This window comes from Lutjanus erythropterus, chromosome 20 (assembly GCF_056507025.1).
Source record: "Lutjanus erythropterus isolate fLutEry1 chromosome 20, fLutEry1.hap2, whole genome shotgun sequence".
Lineage (NCBI taxonomy): Eukaryota > Metazoa > Chordata > Actinopteri > Lutjaniformes > Lutjanidae > Lutjanus > Lutjanus erythropterus.
Window position 1 is genome coordinate 2,793,690 of NC_139336.1, and position 21,414 is coordinate 2,815,103.

Genomic DNA, 21,414 nt, shown 5'->3' on the forward strand with positions numbered 1-21,414 from the left:
GTGGACACCGGAGGTAAGGGATGCCGTCAGGCTGAAGAAGGAGTCTTATCGAGCTTGGCTGGCTCGTGGGACTCCTGAGGCAGCCGACGGGTACCGGCAGGCCAAGCGTGCTGCGGCCCGGGTGGTTGTGGAAGCAAAAACTCGGACATGGGAAAGGTTCGGGGAGGCCATGGAGGAGGACTACCGGTCGGCCTCGAGGAGATTCTGGCAAACCATCCGGCGCCTCAGGAGGGGGAAGCAGTACCCTGCCAACACTGTTTACAGTGGTGGTGGGGAGCTGTTGACTTCGACTGGGGATATTGTTGGACGGTGGAAGGAATACTTCGAGGACCTCCTCAATCCCACTGACACATCTTCCGTAGAGGAAGCAGAGGCTGGGGACCCAGAGGCTGACTCATTCATCACCCAAGCTGAAGTCACTGAGGTAGTTCGGAAGCTCCCCAGTGGCAAGGCACCGGGAGTGGATGAGATCCGCCCTGAGTACCTCAAGTCTTTGGATGTTGTAGGGCTGTCTTGGCTGACACGCCTCTGCAACATCGCGTGGCAGTTGGGGACAGTGCCTCTGGACTGGCAGACCGGGGTGGTGGTCCCTCTATTTAAAAAGGGGGACCGGAGGGTGTGCTCCAACTACAGGGGGATCACACTCCTCAGCCTCCCTGGTAAAGTCTATTCCAGGGTACTGGAGAGGAGAATTCGGCCGATAGTCGAACCTCGGATCCAAGAGGAACAATGCGGTTTTCGTCCTGGTCGTGGAACACTGGACCAGCTCTACACCCTCCGCAGGGTGCTTGAGGGCTCATGGGAGTTTGCCCAACCAGTCCACATGTGCTTTGTGGACTTGGAGAAGGCATTTGACTGTGTCCCTCGTGGCATTCTGTGGGAGGTGCTTCAGGAGTATGGAGTTCGGGGCCCTCTGCTAAGGGCCGTACGGTCTCTGTATGATCGGAGCAGGAGCTTGGTTCGCATTGCCGGCAGTAAGTCAGACCTGTTCCCGGTGCATGTTGGACTCAGGCAGGGCTGTCCTTTGTCACCGGTTCTGTTCATTATTTTTATGGACAGAATTTCTAGGCGCAGCCAGGGGCCAGAGGGAGTCCGATTCGGGGACCACAGGATCTCATCTCTGCTTTTTGCAGATGATGTTGTCCTGTTGGCTCCTTCGAACCTGGACCTTCAGCTTGTACTGGGGCGGTTTGCAGCCGAGTGTGAAGCAGCTGGGATGAGAATCAGCACCTCCAAGTCTGAGGCCATGTTTCTCGACCGGAAAAAGATGGCTTGTTACCTCCGGGTCGGAGAAGAGTCCCTGCCCCAAGTGGAGGAGTTTAAGTATCTTGGGGTTTTGTTTACGAGTGAGGGGAGGATGGAACGCGAGATCGACAGACGGATTGGTGCGGCGGCAGCAGTAATGCGGTCGTTGCGCCGGTCTGTCGTGGGGAAGAAGGAGCTGAGCCGAAAGGCGAAGCTCTCGATTTTCCGGTCAATCTACGTTCCTACCCTCACCTATGGTCATGAACTCTGGGTCATGACCGAAAGAACAAGATCTCGGATACAAGCGGCTGAAATGAGTTTCCTCCGCAGGGTGGCGGGGCGCTCCCTTAGAGATAGGGTGAGGAGCTCTGTCACCCGGGAGGAGCTCGGAGTAGAGCCGCTGCTCCTCCACGTCGAGAGGAGTCAGCTGAGGTGGCTTGGACATCTATATCGGATGCCTCCTGGGCGCCTGCCTAGGGAGGTGTTCCGGGCATGCCCCACTGGGAGGAGGCCCCGGGGAAGACCCAGGACACGCTGGAGTGACTACGTCGCTCGGCTGGCCTGGGAACGCCTTGGGGTCCCTCCGGAACACCTGGAAGAAGTGTCCAGGGAGAGGGAAGTCTGGGTGTCCCTGCTCAGACTGCTGCCCCCGCGACCCGGCCCCGGATAAGCGGAAGATAATGAATGAATGAATGAATAAATAAAACTGAGAACATGTTTAAGAACTTGTTTTCTGTCACTAGAACACTGACTGACCCATGATTGCAATGTGATTAAGCGAGTAATATTAATAATTATGTTTATATAGTAATAAAGTGAGTCACTCTGAAGTGTTGAACCCTTCATCTTTTTCTCTTTCCATTTTTGGCATTCTATTCTGGGCCTGAGTGAAATGATTCAGCACAGTGTTGTGAGCAGATTACTGTGATCTAACAGGGACACCGTCTCTCTGTAATGAGGACACTGTCACATCTGTGTCTGTGCTCACACCACTTTAATGTTTGTATTTTGTTATAGACTCTACCCTGAAAACACTGAAGTGAGAAATGACAGCTGACAACCTCACAAGAATCATCTTTTCCTGTTTGGTGGGCGTGCAAGTGTGATAAAATTAATTGCAAATGCTCACACTTGTGGAAGCCATCAGGACAGAGCTGCAACACTGAAATGAACTACTGGACACTGAAAGATGTGTATCACCATCATATATATCATGTGTGCCAATATGAAAGAAGCAAAAACTACAACTGCAACTCCTCAGTTCTCACAGACTCTCATATTCAAATGGCCAACTTTTCTATAATAGAAGGAGCATGTTATAATTTGATGATGCAGAGCGTCAGTGCCCTCAGACACCGCAGCTGTAAACACATCCTTTCATTCAGTATTAAAAGGCTCTGTTGTTGGGTGGGTGCATGATACTCAGTTTTATGTTCTTCAAACATGCCTGTGAGCTGTGCTGTGAGCAGACTGATTACTGCATCACGCTGTATCCTAACAGAGTGTCACCTGCTGATTAGCTAACATCCCTCACTACATTCCTCCACTTAAGCTGCATCAACTGAGCCAGAGTTACCTCAGATAAGACAGGTTTTGATTTCAAAATAAAAGCACACTAACAGCTCTTTGGAATCAAGGAAATAATTGTACATAGTTTGCAGCACTTATCTTAAAGTCAATATATTTATTATGTTTGTATTATTATCTATATCACCCATGCTTGAGAAATGGGACAAATCACGTCCTACCAAAAATACTAATACCAACACTCTATTTTTTGGTGAACATGTATTCTTTAAGGATCGATAGACAGACAGACAGACAGACAGACAGACAGACAGACAGATAGATAGATAGATAGATAGATAGATAGATAGATAGATAGATAGATAGATAGATAGATAAAATATCTGCCAATATAGCAAATAAATAGAAGAATGAGGAAAACTAAAATTTAAAAATATACAAGAATAATATACAAGGATACACTACACCAAATATAAAATACCAGTTGTATACCAGAACACTGTACAAAAATGAAAAATGCAGAAATAGAATAACAATATATGAAATATACGTAATTTATACAATATTTTTCTTTCAAGGAAAATCAGATTTATACCACCCATTCTTGAGCAATGGGACAAATCATGTCCTTACAAACCAACACTCTAATTACAACTTTTTTGGTGAATATTTATTCTATATCTAATCTTTTTTGTTTATTATTTCAAAACTTGCTCTCTACCAGAAAACAAAATTGTCCAAGACAAGAATTCACAACTTCAAACAATTTAAAATGCACAAAAATTCTTCAAAATCTAAAACTAATAATACCTACTGATAACAGAGGTATAAAATGTGCTAGTATAATCATCTTTGCTTTAAAGTAATTTTTAAGGAAAATGTTGGTCCTTTAAAGTCATCTAAGCTTCTAAATTAAAACTAAATAAGAACTATGGTTTAAAAATGTGTATTTTGATTAACATTAAGAGAATTCTGAGACACTTAAAAAAAATAAAATGGCTGTGAAAAAAAAAAGAAGAACATTTTGTCAACTCCAGAAGACATCAGCTCTGCTTTTCAGATTTTCCAACTGACAAAGTTGACGTTGACATTTAATAAGAACTGTAATCACTCTGAGGTCGGCCCTTTACAAGGTTTAATCTGCAAAAGTTTGATCTTTTAAAATATATTTCCCAGCATAACTGAAGAGTAAAAATGAAAACCCCTTCAAAATACAGTTTTGTTCCAATACTCAAGAAGGAGTGAAGTACACAAATCAAGTTGAGTTTTAATTTTTATTTCAGTAACTACAATGTTTTTCTATAAGGAGTTTCTAATAATCTTGGCCTGCACATGGAACTGTTAATAAGAAAAATATAGAAATTGTTTTAACATTATTGGAGAGCGACACAAGTTTAAAGAAAATGTTTTCTTTTTTGTTTTAAAACCAATTTCATGATTTGAATTAAATTAAATAACTTTTTCTTCACATTACCTGCGTTTTTAAAGCGTTTAATGTTTGATATAAGAACTCAGTTGATACATGGAAGTTTGGATTTGACCGGATGTGTGTGTGTGTGTGTGTGTGTGTGTGTGTGTGTATGTGTGTGTGTGACTTGACAGTGATGAGTGAGTTGGGTAAACACGCAGGCAAAACATGCGGGAGGCTGAGACAGTAAAAGTCAAACCATTTTACACTTAGTGTGAGCAGGACATCAGACACCAAGACATTCCTACACAGAAAAGAGCCTGACACAGCGTGAGACAGAGAGACAGACACAGAGACAGTGATGACTGTGGATGCTGTTGACAGTGAGCAGCCGCTTCACACCGAACCAAACCGAACCAAACCAAACCAAGCCTACCTCTGGAGAGATCCAGCGGTACGTTCTCCTCCCCGCTGTCATTCCGACCTGTCAGCACAAACACACAGATATGAGTGAGGAGAGGCGGTGAGCGGCTCCACGCAGCCTGTCTGTCTGTCTGTCCGTCTGTCTGTCTGCGGTCACTCAGTCTCTGAAGTCTCGTACACAGAGCGGTCAGTCCGTGGGAGCGGAAATCTGCCTCACCTCGCATCCGACTGCTCCGTGACGGGCGGCCTCGGATGCTGCTGACCGCCATCTTTACACAAGCCGCACTGAGTGGACTGAAACTATCGCGAGAATCTACATCCCATCTTCCCCTGTGCCTCATCTTCATCACTACTCAGCCACTGAGGACTCCCCCCTGCCAACAGAACATGCTGTGTGTGTGTGTGTGTGTGTGTGTGTGTGTGTGTGTGTGTGTGTGTGTGTGTACCGTTTCAGCTGAGGATGAACACGAGCTCCTGTACAGCCTGATGAATGTGGGTCAGGCTTAAAGGAAAAATGAGAGGAGTTTTTGTATTTTGCATTTTGAGAATTAAGTTAAAATGTCGAGAATAAAGTCAAACTGTCAGTAATGGCGTCAGGAATAAGAAAAAGTAAATCAGATGACTAGAAGATTTTTATTTGGTCAAATGGTATTCAATTTTCCTATAAATAAATTTGACTTTATCCTTCATTCATATTTCAACTTTATTCTCAACAATTTGACTCTATTCTGACTTTATTCTTGGCATTTCAATTTTATTCTCGAAATTTCAACTTTATTCTCATCATTTAAACTTTTTTCAGAATTTATTCTCAACAATACTACTTTATTTTCAACATTTTGATTTTATTCCCAAAATTTCATCTTTATCCTCTACATTTCAACTTTATGCTTGACATTTCTACTTGATTCTCAACTTTTCAACTTTATACTGGACTGGTCCATGTTATTCTCAAAATGTGGACTTTATTATGACTTCATTCTCAACATTTCAACTTTACTCAGATATTTATTGTCAACATTTCAACTTCATTTTCAACATTTCAATTCAAGTCTCAAAATGTAAACTTTATTCTCAATATTTTAATTTTACTTTCAACATTTCAACTTGATTCTGACTTAATTCTCAACACTTTACAACTTTATTTTCACAACTTTATTTTAAACATTTCAACTTTATTATTGAAATTTCAACTTTATTTTGACCATTTCAATTTTATTCCAGTTTCATTCTCAACATTCCAAACTTTGATCTTTACTGTCAGCATTTCAACTCCTAAAACAGGTCAACATCGTGATAAGCTCCATGTTAAATTCTGTCATGAATCAGAGAGGACCCACACACAGAATGACAGAGTAGAGGCAGGAATAAGGCAAAAACTGAACTTTTCAGGCAGAGCAAAGTACAGTCTGTTCTAAAGTGCAAAACCAAAATCAAGACACCCGGGCAGAAGTACGACTACAATCTGGCAACAACAAAGGCAAACTGACCGGAGTAAGTACTGAAAGGTAGATGAGCAGACAAGCATCAGGTGTGTTGTAGACTGAGCAGGGTGGCCACTGATAGGCTGACAGATAATACAGGGGGCGTGCCAGTGGGTGTGGACGGTGTATTTGGGGGAAAAGCTGGCAGGTGCTGCCTGGAAAATGAGCAGTGGGATGTGCGCAAGAGGAGCAGCAGGAGGGTGGGGGTTTAAGAGGAGCAGGAAGCTCCAGCAGAGTCCATGACAGAATTCCTTCAAAGTCTTTACTGCAGACATTATATGAGAGTGGACAGACATGGCTGTAAACTGTAACTTAACTGGTTGGTGAAGACAAATAACTGTGAGGCAGTAATTTTCTTGTATGACCATTGTCAGCTGACTTCTCACTCTTCTTAACCGGCCACTAGGGGCCACAAGTGATCAACAACTGCTTCAGTTTGAAATCTTGTTTCAGTCCAGGACAATGGACGTGGAGGCCATGTTAATGTTGGTGGAACTTCACAGATCTGTGCTGGTTACATCTGGCAGTTGTGATGACATTGCAGTAGGTGCTTCCTCATCTGTTGCCTGGTGGGGATCTGCACACTGCTGAGTGATCTCTTAAGGATCTGTTCCATTCAGGTCAAACAGGTTCGGGGGCTTCAGCTGTACATGTTGGCTCACAGGAAAGGCTGTGCTACACTAAATGGAATGGTACCTTGATTAGTATTATGGCTAACACCTGTGTTTAGTCTACTATTTCATATAAATATGGCTGCTATGAAAATAGTGTATTATGGGCTCTGACATTGATCCCTGGCTGTTTGACAGTTAGGCAGTGTGATAGGTACATTCAGCTTGAGTTATATTCACTTTTACTGGAAGTACCCTGACCTCACTGAATGTAGAGGAGAACATAAAACACTTCAACAGATAGTTTTAAACTCTAAATAATTGCTGTTTCAGTGTTACAGGGTTATTGACACTCTATGACTGATTTAACTGTTAATCAGAGTGAAGGATTGTGGGAATAAATTGTTTTGTGTCTGGTTGTTTTGGCATAAAGCTGCTCTGTAGTGCCTACCAGAGGGGAGTATTTGGAACAGGTAGTGTTCAGGGTCTGCAGTGATATTTCCTGCATGTTTTGTGACTCCGAACAATAAGACAAGTGCTCTGCTAGAGGATAAATCATCACCTGACGTGGCAACCCAAAAGCTGTTGTAATTAATAGCTTATAACACATCAGTAAACAGTTTATTAACCATTAATAATAAAGTCATCTACTAAGACGTATAAAGATTACTTATAATAAAGTGACACAAAGAGATGAACTCAACTCAATTAATGCAAAGATTCCATTTGTATTTTGTGTAAAAATCATTCCGATTAAAATACAAAAGACCAGAGCGTGTTTTCCTTTGCAGGTTTGGGTAACATATGGTAATTAGAAAATAAAAAGATTTTGCACACTATTTAATACTTTGAATTTTTTCAAAATGATTGTTGTCTTTCCAATGTCAGCCTACCTGAGATTATTAAAAAGTTAGAGGTAATAAAAAAAATATTGGGATGTTAGAGATGCATTTTCAATGTTATAATCAAGAGGAGTAAAATAGTTTAAAAATGACCACATTAGCTCTCTCTGAAAGGCAGAAAGAGCAAAAACACATCATATATCACCCCCATCATGTGCCATAATTTTGCCAGAAATGTGCTGTTTATCTGTGTCAATTTTTTTGCTGTGAGTTGCAGAGTTTTGGAGATATCAGCTGTAGAGGTGTCTGCCTTATCTCCAATATAATGGGAATAAATTGCACTTGGCTTGGGGTGAAAAAAAAACAGTGTCTCTTGACCCAGTTACTCAAGATAATCCACAGACTTTGTTGTGAGCAATTGCATGTTGGAAGAAATTAGCTCTGGAGGATTCTAAGGCAGAAAGAAAGAAACCACAAGCCAAGTGCCATTTAATCCCATTATAGTGAAGAGAAGACTGACATCTCCAAAACTCTGCAACTCAGACCAAAAAAATCTACAAGCATAAACAGGGCTACAGGCCAGGGGAAAAATATGTATTTTTGATTTTGGGGTGCACTGTCCTTTTAACATGTGACAAAATATATGTTTATGTCTACTGTACTTTTGACAGTCAGACTGTGTATGTCTGTTGTGTCTTGTTGCACTCCCTGTCATCTGACTGTGTCACCTGGCTTGTCATTCTCTCTCTGTTGTTCTGTATGTCATCCAGATGTGATGTTTGTCATTGTGGTAAAAGACGCCATCATTTGTGAAAAAAGTGGACCAAGCCAGTCACTGCTTGGATTTTGATGCGCGTCTGTTGGAGTTTTTACGGTAACTATGTTTTAAGCAGCCAAAATGGATGAATGACTGGCATCACAGCAATAATTTCTCATATTATATGAGGCCTATACATCAGGATTCATAGTGTTGAATGTGAAGTCATCAAAAAAGTCCCTTTTTCTATAATTGAAAATTAAAGAGAAAGTGACCAAATTACATTATACCATTTATAATTTCCTCATATTCAAATTTTTAAAAAATGAAAAAATGTTGTCTCTATCCCTTATGTTACAGCATACTGGAAACAGTTTGTAAATTACGTATATCGGAAGAGGGTCTGGATGCTTCTTCATAAATAGCTAAACACAAATAAGATTAAGAAGGTTTAATTTATAATCATTCGTAATATTTATTTTACTCTGTGTATCACTACATGCAAAAATTTAAGAAAGACGTAAAATTGTTACACCTGTTTTGGCATTGTTTTCACATTAGGAAACTCTAGCAACACCTTTGCAGATTTGTCAGTGATCATATTTTGAACAACTTTATTATGGAAGAATGTTGTTTGGTTTCTTTAAACACCACCAAAAAAGGCAACAAATATTTTTTTTCCATTATGAATCTATTATTAGTAATTGCAAAATATTTAATTCACAAAACTTAAATTCACAAATAAAATGTTGTTGTTGTTGTTGTTGTTGTTTTATTGAAGGTAAATTAATTAATATGTAAAGTTTTTTTTCTGTAAACAAAAAGGCAATTAAAACTTTTTAATTTATGTATGTCTTTTAATATTTTTATGTAATGTATTGTAATTTACCCCTGGCTCTTATGGCACATGTGGAATCCCACCACACATGGCTTATGCTGTCAAAAATTAACACAATGGGAGTTTTGATAAATAATAATCAGTAATGTTAATGTAATGATGAAATGGGTACAGGCAAGTAATAAAATAGCTAGACCAGTCTGGTAAGTTAAGAAAATCACATCACTTTTTTCATACCTCAATACGACAATATCTTAAATTTAATTTTCTCATATCACGATATCAATATAACATTAATGTATTGCCCAGCCCTAATTCTGAGGCAATGAAAACACGTTCTAAAAATAATTCTAAAAATATCCGAGTAAATCTTACACACTGGACCTTTGAAGTAGTGCCGGTTGATATTTTTTAGATTTGTCCCACGTGCCTGAACGCAACACCTTTCACTTTGTTGAATGACGTGTCAGAAAGTCCCGGAAGCTTTCAGTCAGACCAAAATGGCTTACCAGACACTACAACAGGAGTACCTACAGATTCCTGTTGTTACCAGGGCATATACGACCGCCTGTGTCCTCACAACTGCTGCTGTGGTAAGACTTGTTCATACAGTCACTGTGTTGGTTTGGTCGTAGATTGGTGTCGCTTCATAAAGCTAACGTAACGTCGCTACTTTGATGCTAGCTTTAGCAGTAGCACCTATGAGAAGGGGGACGTGTCTCAGCCTGGTTATTCAAGATGTTAACTCTCTTATTTAACTAAGTAACGACAAGCTGAAAACTCAGCTACGTGTGACCTGAGCCTGGTCTTCATTTTAACCAGTCAACCAAAATAGTAAGCGTACGCTAAGTTGCGTTTGCGGAGTGTAACGTTAGCTGTTTACGGAGGCTCTCAAGCGAAAGCAGCTGTTAATGCTGACAGGTACTATATACTGCCTCCTGTACTCCAGTCAAAATCCGCCTAAACCTTGTCTTTGTGTTTGTAATTGACAAAAATATCACAATACATTTGTATAATATGAGAAATCAATTTATTTTAACCATTTTTCATTAGGCCTACCTGTCATTATACATACACACGCTACCTATTCATACTGTATATCTGTTTACATGGCATAACAAAGGTGGAAAAACTACTCGGATCATTTTCTTCAGTACAAGTAGTGCCAAACAATGAAAATACTCAGTGTAAAACGGTTTAAAATACTTAACTGAATTATTACCATCGAAATATTTATTATGCAGAATCATCTCTTTCAGAGCTGTGCTCTTATTATGACTTTATTATTGTTATTATTTATGCTATGATATATGAGGTAGGGCTGCAACTCACGATTATTTTCACTATTGATTAACCTGTTGATTATTTTCTCAATTAATCAGTTAGTTGATAGATTATCTATTGTGATAATCAATCGTTTTTGTTTTGTTTTTTTAAGAAAAAAAATTCTAATTCTTTGATTCCAATTTCTCCAGTGTGAATATTTTTTATTTCTCTTTGCCAGTAAACTGAATTTATTTGGGTTGTGAGCGAAACAAGACATTTGACACAGATTTACATTTTTCACCATTTTCTGACATTTTAAAACAAACAACTATTAAGGAGGAAAATAATTAACTTATTAATCGACTATGAAATAATCATTAGTTGCAGACCTAGTTGTTTGGTCTATAAAATGTCAACAAATAGTGACAAATGTGACTCACTGTTTCCCAAAGTCCAAGATAACGTCCTCAAATGTCTTGTTTTGTCCAGTAGTCAAAGAATTTCAGTTTACTGTCATAAATAAGAAAAGAAAACCACGAAATATCAACATTTACAAGCTGGAATCAAAGGATTTTGACTACTGTCTACATCAAATAAAGGTGTTTCTGGAAAAAATGCCAAAAAAACCTAAAAACAGTGGCTTGAAAAAGGAAGTAGAGATATCTATAGTTACTTACATATGTTTTTTTGTTAAATACTAAACACTTTGGGATTTAGCTGAAAATTAAAGGTATAATATGTAAAAGTTTTGCATTAAAATGTCCAAAAATGACTAGACCTCTGTTATAGATTTTGTTGAGTTGTGTCCTTACATTATCCCTAATGTTTCCAGCCATGTTCAAACACAGAGAAATCCATTATTTAATTAAAGTTAATGTTTTGTGGCCTGTTGCCATCACTCCTGGGGAAACATAGGATGTGTTTGGGATGAACGTCTCTCAACACCCCATGATGTGATTCTGATTCTGAGGACTGCTATGTGATTATAAAACAATTATCAATGGATCAAAATTTTAAGCTTTCAAGGAGATCTGCAATAATTAATTGTTTTGTGTATTGTTCTGACAGTAAACTGAATATCCTTTCGTTCTTATCATTTGAGGATGTAATCTTAGGCTTTGGGAAATACTGGTTGACATTTTCCACCATTCTCTGACATTTTAAAGCAAACAACTATTAATTGATTTTTCTAATAATCAACTGGTTAATCGACTTTAAAAATAATTGTTAGTTGCAGCCCTTTTTTTCAAGCCAAGGAGTCGTGTCAGATTGTATCTATCTGCAGTGGCTCATGCTCAGCCATCCTCACCAAAACTCAAGAAGGAGCCCATCTTAGAACATGAACACGATGCATGGTTACGTCCTTTATGTTTTACCTTTCAGTTGGGTCAGCTGTAAGGAACATACAGCCCGTCTTAGAAAATTATAACAGATGATCATAATGTTGAGAACTGGGTTTAAACTTCCAGTTATTGATTCTGCATTGATTCATATTCTTTCAAGAGAGAATCAGGATGTCTAAGAATCAATGATTTCCTGCACCCCTTGGATACGTCAGAGCGTGTGGAAGGAAATCAGCAAATGTGGACAAACACAACATTAATTTAGTAACTTTAGTACATTACCTCATTCTTGAACATAATTTCTAGACAGATTTTTATCCGCAGTGATGGTTGTTTCACAGCTTCCACAATGCTATGCTACTTCATGATGTCAAATGTTTTAATGTGAGAGAGAGGCAGAAATAACTCACTGTGCATTAAAGTCAGTTCAAGTCAGTGGTAAATTAAATGGGGAGCTCTTAATGGCACCAAACATGTGAAAGGCACTGGTGAAAACAGTTGTTTTGCATTTGTTCTCACAGTGTGCTGAGACTGATATGTGTCAAAACAGGGAATAATGTGTTCATGGTGCCACCCTCTCTTTCTCATGCACAAATGCAACACTGCGCTTGACTGATTTTAAAAACAGCTGCCTGAACCATATTCAGTATTGAGAGGTGTTCATTTTCAGTTTCATTTCTATGACACGCCACTGAAAGATCTGCACACTAAGCATTCATGCTGTTGACAGCTCTTCAAATGCTGGTATTCTCCTCTGATTATTGACATAATATGAAAAATACAAACTGTCTTTGGAAATACTTTTTAGTTCTGGAAATACTTTTTAATCATAAATAATTGCTGCAGCACATTAAAAGTCTCAGTCTTTTGTTGCACCCTAATTTATGCCAGTGTGCATTCTGAATATGGAAATGACCGATCCAACAGTTAACGGACACATTTCTTCATAGGTTTTAATGGAGGGATTCAGTGTATTTCTGTCAAACCACATGATAAGAGTTGTTTTTAGCAGCAAATATTCATATATTCTGTTGATGAGTTTACAGGTAAACAGAATATCACCAGCTTATATTAAACACAACAAGTCTTACCTGTTTCTGAAAGAAAAGACTAAATGGACTGTACTGTATGTTTTGTCATGTAAACCTCATAATCTTTTGTTTGTGTGGTTTGGTGTAAATTAGAGTACAGTTCTGGTGTATCTGCAGGTATTAATATAAGAAACCACAACTGTACTCAGTGGGATAAACTCTTTTTCTGCATATAGAAGTTAACTTCATGAAGAAACTGTCTTCTGTATCATCCCGTGTAAATGCCTTGTCTCTCCTAACCAAAAACATCTTTATCTTTAACAGGTCTAAAACATATCTTAAGTCTTTTTTTTGTTTTGTCTCCTCTCACAGCAACTAGAAATCATCACACCATTTCAGCTATACTTCAATCCGGATTTGATTCTAAGGAATTACCAGGTGAGTAATTTGATCCACTGTTGATTCAGGGTAACCCAAAGTTCAATCAGGAAGTAGTGTTGAAGTCCAGCTGACAAGAAATTTAATTTTTTTGTATGCCACAGCAAAATATCTGCTCTGTCAGGGCTGAACAGCACGGCTCGCCAGGGCCAAATAAAGCACCTTGTCAGACAAGTAAATCTGGCAACTCACTTTCCCAACCAGGGAAACTATTAAACTATATGGATAATTGTTAATTGCTATAATATTTTTTCATGCAGAATGGCAGAAAAAGCTGTTTTCAGCTTCTCAAATATGTTGATTTCCAATTTTTCTCTGTTTATTGTTATATTAAACTGAATATCTTTGGGATTTTAGACTGATACAACAGACATGTTAAATTCACATTTAAAGCAATTTCAGTTTTTCTGACCGTTTAAACCCATTACAGCTCTAGATTAAACATGACAATTAATTTTACCTTTTGTTGTTATTTATTAACCACTAATAAAAAAAAAAACAGTTTGTACAGGCGTAAGTAAAACATTTACTTTGGGGACGTGAAAAAAAACATTAACCCTCCCATTGAACCCTCTCTGTATCACAGGTCCTGTGTTCTCCTCTGGGAATAAAACAGATGACAAATGGGACAAATGTTTGTTTTATATATTTTGTGGTTTCATGATGGTATTCTCTAGTTTTGCGTTAACATAAAGGAATACAATCTGGTATCTGTCTACATAGATGGAAATCTGGCATTCAAGCAGCCTGCAAGCTGCTGTCAATTAAAGTCCTGCCAGCTCAAATGAAAACTTGTATTTCTGATATTTTCCCAAAGACCTTGCATCCTCATCATAATAAAAAAAACTATTTCTACTGTCCAATAAAACATGTTGAGAGTATTTTTGACTACAAACATGATTGACTGAATATATATTAAAATCAGTGTTAGATTTAAACTGTAGAATCATTGGTGAATGATTGGTGAATCTGGTTTCTGACACAGACTGCTCTGAGCCTAATCATTATAATTCATATCAAATCACCATGAGAACATTAAGCAGTTTAACAAAGCCTCTAGTCATTAATAAAATACAACTTGTTAAACATGTTTGAATCAGGGAAATAACCTCAGGGTGTGTCTATCCTGCTTTATGTGTGTATGTGCTGTACAGCTGAATGTTCTCTTTCTCTTTGCTAGGTATGGCGACTAATAACCAACTTCCTGTTTTTTGGTCCAGTTGGCTTCAATTTCCTGTTCAATATGATTTTTCTGTATCCTTCTCAGTTCCAAGTCTCACTTCATTTAGCAAGTGAAGTAATTTTGCATATTTTCTGTTTCACAGGAGAAGCTGTGTGTGGTTTCAGAGGTGGCATGATGAAACTTAACACTAACATCTTGTCAGTGTACACAAGTACAGATACTTACTGTAAAAACCACTGACATAAATAGGTATCACATGGCAGTTCTTAAGCATTTAGCTCAGGGGTCAGCAACATTTTCTATCAGAAGAGACATTTTTGACCAGAAAATGAAAAAAAAAGTCTGTCTGGAGACACAACTGTTGAATTCTCTATTTTCCTCTGAGACTTTTACTTTTTGGATTTGGCACCCATAGCTAGCCAGGGGAGACTCAAGACAAGATACCAGTAAAATTTAGAGGAAAAGGCACCGAGCCGTAGACGAAGAATCATTTTAGTTGGGGAAATATTTAATTTGGTGTAAAGGCTACACATTTTTACAATTGGAGAATATAAGAATCGCTTTAGGGCTACAACAATGATAAATGAAAATTAAATTGTTTAGAAAAATAGCTGTCATTCATTTCCACATATTTTTTGTCAAAGCCTCAGGGAGCTGCTGGAGGGGGGCTAAAGAGCAGTATATGGCTGATCGATGATAGTGAAATGTTTAAAATGGTTCTGTCAGAGTTTCTGTGTAGATTTCCTTAACCATTTGCTTTCAGGTACAGATACTGTCGTATGCTAGAGGAGGGCTCTTTCAGGGGACGCACGGCTGACTTCGTCTTCATGTTCCTCTTTGGTGGTCTTCTGATGACTGTATCCTTCCTACAAATGTATCATTAAAAAAACATTGTAATTTTGAGATAATGAGGTCATTAGGGAATAACTCAGTAACAAGTGACTTATTCATTACTAGTATTGACCCCAATATTGACAGCTCTCTGGTACAACTAATGGACAAATGTGTTTTTGTGTATGTGATGTTGTTGTTAAGGGGCATTAAGAGTGTCACTCACTGCATCTTTTGATTATATCTTCATTAGGGGATACCAAGGTGGTGGCTCCTTATATTGGTCAATATACAACACACTGCATTTGTACTGTGTACAGGAAATATTTGATTTTTATCTGAAACTGACTTTTTTTCTAACCACAAGCTTGTGGGAAACCTTCCACCTGCATCATACTGTCATATGGCACAACAGCCACAACTGTGTGTCACATACAGTCGGCATGCCACTTACATTGAACTGGCCAGCAGTGTTGGGGGTAACTTATTATAAAAGTAACATGTTACACTAATGTTTTACTATTAGCAGTAACAAAGTAATATAACACATTACAAATTAGACGTTGGTAATCTTATTGCATTTGCTATGTGACCTAGTGTGTTACCTGTCTTAATTTTGGGAGGTCCACGAGGTAAATGAAATGGGATGACACTTTGCAGTTGATTTTGTTATTGTGTGTTGTTGTCTGAGTGTTTTCCTTAAAGATTTACTGTAATGGTTAGAGAGGCTGTTTTGATTGATATTGTAATTGTGATATGATTTGCAATATTAGAGGATTAGAGGGTAATTTTTACATCATTGTTCTAATTTTCATTGAAAAACAGATTAAAATTATTATGGTGTGTTATTTTTTTCAGGGATTTGTACTAAACAAAGATGTTATCTGGAGTTTAGAGAGTGATGTGTTGGCCAGGACACCTCTGCAGCAACACAATATTTAGTTTAAAATCTTATTTTGACACACATTTTGACCGTAACAAATATTGCGCATCCTGTGATTTAAAAATTGCAGAAGACCATGTTGCGATTTCACTAAAATTTCAATGAATTGTTCAACCATACCAAACAATACCAAATGTGTAACAAAGTTTTATTTCCATGGCATCATGTTGTATTTTCTCTGACAGATTTTCATCGACTATGAAATGTATAAATCAGGGCCCGACCAACACTGGATTTTTGGGGCTGGAGCCAATGCTGATTACAATATTAGGGATTTTCATAAATTCTGATATCGATATATGGGCCAATATTGTTTACACAGAATGTATAAAATATTCAGAATATAGAATATTTTGTAACACTTGTGACAAAGAGACAGGATATTTTACAGTATAATGATAATCCTTATCGTCCAAAATGAAATCGGGGCACTGAAATGTTCCCGGGTATTTTTTAATAATTATAAATAAAAATAAAAATCCAATTAGGGCAAAATATATGTGTATATATAAATGTGAAATGAAAAAAAAATCAACTATACATGAAATGCTGCCTATAAAACCTAACAAATAAAAACAATCTGCATTATGTTCTGTTAAAAAAATCATATTGGTACATATAAGACAACATATATGCTGATATATATATAGATATATATTGGTGTGATAGGCCAGTAGGCTGATATATCAGTCTGGCTCTAATATAAAGATGCAAAGACCTATACATATAATGAAATATCAGACAACTTGGTTGACCACAGTGTTTTACTTTGCACTCAGATTGTGCGGCGTTTAAATAGCAAAGTGAAGTTGGTTACATCATGCACTTTAGACCATGCACTATAGATCGTCTAAATAGGGTCTTGTACGTCAAATTTAATAACATCAGTACATTCCAGCAGGACATGGGATCTGTCAGTGTAACATGACAGAGATTTCATTTGTTAGTGCTATAAACCAGTAGAACATCAGCAGCATACCAATAACCAACTGAAAGGAAGATTCCTGAGTCGCAGGTCCAAGGAAGTGAAAATCAAACAAGTACAAGTGGATTCTTAGTTCATTCTCATTTGTATTTTACAACCTTATAGAGCACCATTGTGGTCCAGTGCTCACAATAACCAGTTTGTCTCTTGTGTTAAATATCAGTGGAGTCGATGTTCTTTAACAAGGTTTCAGATATTTGGCACTTTTGTGAGTCTGGTGTTCCTGGGTCAAGCCTTCACCATCATGCTGGTGTACGTGTGGAGTCGGCGAAACCCAAACGTTCGCATGAATTTCTTTGGCCTGCTGAATTTCCAGGCACCCTTCCTGCCCTGGGTGCTGATGGGATTCTCACTTCTGCTGGGCAACTCCATCATCGTGGATCTTTTAGGTACCTGTCACTGCAGTTATTGTTTAATACTTTGATGATCCGCTAAGAACCAAAGTATGAATAGTACTTGTGTTAAAGTGTTTGTTTTGTTTAATGTTCCTTGAGGTATCGCTGTTGGTCATGTGTACTTCTTTCTGGAGGATGTTTTTCCCAACCAGCCAGGTGGTGGAAGGTGGCTGAAGACCCCATCTATCATGTGAGTCTCTAGTTTCTTCTAACTTTCATGGTGAATAAAACAAGACTGAAGCATGTGATGTTCAGTTCAGTACACCCTGCAGTTGAAAAGGGTAGGAATGAATGAATCCTTTACCTGTAGGGGAGAGTAGAAAGTTGACTGGGATTATCCACTTCGGAGCCTAAATGTTTCAGTAAATGTTATGTCACCCTACCTGTTAGATCATGATAATCTTTGTGCAAATTTGACATTTCATCCTGGTGGGTGCACTACAAGCATGTTCAAAGAGCGACCAAAATAAAACAAGTTTCTCCTCTGGGGAGCAACACTCAAAATGTGACACTTGTAAACAATTTATAGAATATTTTAGAACATCATGTTCTGTCTGTCCATCCAGTTCTCGTTAACATGATATCTCAAGAACGCCTTGAGGGAATTTCTTCAGGGTTGGCAGAGAGTGACCAAATGGACTCAAGGATTAACTGATATTTCTGGCCAAAGGTCACTGGCCATAATTCAAGAATTTATACACCAATTATGACAAAATTACACACAAATATCTGACAGGATAAAATGATGAGGTGATGATATTTTATATGCAGAAGGTCAAAGGTCATCTTTATTGTGACATCTTCATGTTCAATGTTCAGCTCTGTATCAGTCGTCTGTCCTCCTCTGTAAAAACAGTCCCTAAGTGAGAACTTCAATTTTACACATTTCATACCTTTTATTAAATTCCTTCAAAGTCTTCACTACACATATTATCTGAGTCTTGACAGACATGGATGTAAACAGTAACCTGACTGGCTGGTGGAGACACCAACAACCACAAGACGGTAATTCAAGTTTTAGGCCATATTTGTTAGGCAAATTGGTAACAGTACTGAATTTAGCTAGTTGCTGTTCCTGTTTAAAATGGACACATGGATGTACAGACAGCTTTAAAGGGGAATCTGTAATATATTTACTGCAATAAATCATAAAATGACCATGACGTGTCACCAGAATAACTGTTTTTGATGTTTCACATGAATCAGAGTTCAAATTAATGTCGAATGTTCACTGAATCAGTAAGTGTCTGTTTATGAGTCATAAGAAATTGATAATCTTGCAGAACGAGTAGATATTTATATCTGTATGAGTTTGGCATCAGTGAGACAGACAGACAGACACTGAACTCATCATCCAGAGTGTGTTATTTCAGAGCAGTGAGCTTTTGTTTTCAGGATAACAGGCTGAACTTTACACTGACAGACAACTGACAGTTCTAAACAGCTGATCAACTTACAGTGGAGGACTCGTCCTCACTTGGTATTGTAAATTTTCAATGTTGCACACATCCAGCAGAGCTCCTGCAGCCTACCTGTCTCTGCCATGTCTGGGGAGAAGAGGCGGGAAACAGGAAACATGATTACAACCTATTCAAGTCACTATTTGAACAGCAGTAGTCATTTTTGCCCATGTAATGTCTACGTATTGCTCCTTTAACTGTAGATTATGAAGAAAACCTGATGATTCTCAGGCAAGTTCTGGAGTCATAAGGGGCGTCTTTTTCCATGATTTCTAAGCGTTTTTATGGACTTTAATTTACAATGGCTATCAGAGATATTATTTCTTTTTCACATGTTACTGTCACTTCTCTGTTTTCTATTTATGCTGTTTTAACTTTGAGTACTTCCCTTAATCTTTATTCATATTTTTCCTGTTATGTCTAACCCACTTTGGAATAAAACGATTCTGATCCAGATAATGATTTCCTCAGAAAGTGCCAGTCACACTGAATCCAAAAATATGTGCATCATGGAAAAGTGAGTACATCTGGAAAAGTGTACGATTTGGAACTCAAATTTTGAGCTAAGGATTTTAAAGTTCCTCCTTTGCCTCCATGAGCTGTGTTACTGCAGTCTCTGCTGCTGCAACTGCTGACTGTGTCTATAAGCAAACCCACCTATTATAAATAACTGTTTTTAGGTCACTGCTGTCTTTGTGGTGTTTATTGCTTCTCTTTGTTGGAGAAGCACCTCACAGTAGGTTGCAGGGTCTCAGGGCCTTTTGGAACCTTTAATGCATGCTAAATCTGACCCGAAGCATATATTGGACAGACAGATGGACCAATACAGGCATCCTTGGGTTGTGCCTCAGTTATATAGTGTCTGTTTTCATATATAAGCTTTTGGCCTTAAAGGCACAGTTCACCCCAAAATGAAAAATACATATTTTTCCTCTGGCCTGTAGAGCTATTTTCTATCTAGATTTTTTTAGTGTGAGTTGCAGAGTTTTGGAGATATTAGCCATAGAGATTTCTGCCTTCTCTCTAATACAATTGGACAAAATGGCACTCAGCTTACAGTGCTCATGACACTAAAAAAATTGAAAAACCAGTGTCTCTTTCCAAAAATCATGACCCGGTTACTCAGTTTAATCCACAGACCTTGTTGTGAGCAGTTTCATGTAGGAACTACTTTCTTTTGGCTCACAACAAGGTCTGTGGATTATCTTGAGTAAGTGGGTCATCATTTTTGGAAAGAAACACTGGTTTTGAATTTTTAAATGCATTTGTTGATGCTTTGAGCACCACAAGCCATGTGCTATTTTGTTCCATGATATTGGACAGAAAGCAGACATCTCTACAGCTGATATCTCCAAAACTCTGCAACTCACACCAAACTATCTAGATAGATAAACAGCACTACAGGCCAGAGGGAAAAATATGTACTTTTGATTTTGGGATGAACTGTCCCTTTAAGGATCATCACATCAATTCTGAACAGTTCCTCTGAGAGCTCCCACTTCCTCCTCACCCTCCTCTTCCTCCTTTGTGCGTCTCCAACAGAAAGATGCTGTTTGACACACCAGAGGAAGATGCCAACTACAACCCCCTGCCTGAGGAGCGCCCGGGAGGGTTCGCCTGGGGAGAGGGACAGCGCCTCGGAGGTTAAATATGCCCCTGGATCAGGTCAAGGACATGGATCCTCAGAGAGATGGAGGGGACAAACATGCTCTTTGTTTTTGACATGTTTGTTAAGTTCTGGATGAAGAATGCCAAACAACCAGAGCTGGTTTGGAGAGAACCGTCTGTTGTCTTTGTATATGGGCTTAAATCATCCTCAGAAACTCTTCTTGATGCCAGATCGTTGCTCTAAGACTATTGGAGAGGACACAAGCTTTGGATGGAACTTTGGACGGGGAGCCTTTGGGCTCAGGTGATGTTTGTTTTTGTCTCAGAAAAAAAAAATTGATATACAACAACTGTCATATGGAAGAGAAAAATGACAGCAGTAAAATATTATTCAAATGAATTTATTCAGATGGCAAGTGCTTTTTTTTTCATTTCACTTTTTTAAAAAATAAATGTGTGTGTGGCAAATGATGCTTTGGTTTCATCTCTTTGAACAGTCACAATATTGAATGAAACCAAGGACGACTCAACAAATTAGATTAAATGATTCATCTGATCAATGTAATGGGCAGTAGGCAGGATCCTGTAACTTCATTCTCTATACACAGTAGCTCATTGTCACATACAAATATAAAGATTTGTAGTATGTTCTTAAAGGGATAGTTGTATGAGGTATGAGTTGTATGAGGTACTTGTCAGTGTATTACCTACAGCTAATTAGTTAGGAGAAAGGGACACCAGCATGGAAGACAAGCAATGTACTGCAGAAGACAGTGTGAGCAACAAAAGGTATTTT

At 38.4% G+C, this 21,414-nt stretch overlaps 2 protein-coding genes across 2 annotated transcripts in view; one reads left to right on the plus strand and one right to left on the minus strand.

The window, feature by feature from the left end:
• The window catches only part of LOC146308007 (rapamycin-insensitive companion of mTOR-like), a 42,588-nt gene extending 37,710 nt beyond the window's left edge, over nt 1-4,878 (minus strand). Inside the window, exons 1-2 of the mRNA XM_084746077.1 lie at nt 4,821-4,878; nt 4,617-4,664 (exon numbers count right to left, since the gene is read on the minus strand). Of these exons, the coding sequence (XP_084602203.1) occupies nt 4,617-4,664; nt 4,821-4,872 (100 nt within the window). The 5' untranslated portion in view covers nt 4,873-4,878. The remainder of the gene's footprint in view (nt 1-4,616; nt 4,665-4,820) is intronic.
• Nucleotides 4,879-9,585: 4,707 nt separating this feature from the next.
• derl2 (derlin 2) lies at nt 9,586-21,089 on the plus strand. The gene is made up of 7 exons (XM_084746093.1): nt 9,586-9,728; nt 13,148-13,213; nt 14,394-14,467; nt 15,160-15,253; nt 17,349-17,544; nt 17,650-17,740; nt 20,553-21,089. The coding sequence occupies exons 1-7, from the start codon at nt 9,594-9,596 to the stop codon at nt 20,656-20,658; spliced, it is 762 nt and encodes a 253-aa protein (XP_084602219.1). The 5' UTR covers nt 9,586-9,593; the 3' UTR covers nt 20,659-21,089.
• Nucleotides 21,090-21,414: the final 325 nt, after the last annotated feature.

Coding starts and splice junctions, on each gene's coding strand:
- derl2 (XM_084746093.1), top strand. CDS start 9,594: ATGACGTGTCAGAAAGTCCCGGAAGCTTTCAGTCAGACCAAAATGGCT. Junction 9,729..13,147: donor TCCTCACAACTGCTGCTGTG/GTAAGACTTGTT, acceptor CTCCTCTCACAG/CAACTAGAAATCATCACACC. Junction 13,214..14,393: donor TGATTCTAAGGAATTACCAG/GTGAGTAATTTG, acceptor TCTCTTTGCTAG/GTATGGCGACTAATAACCAA.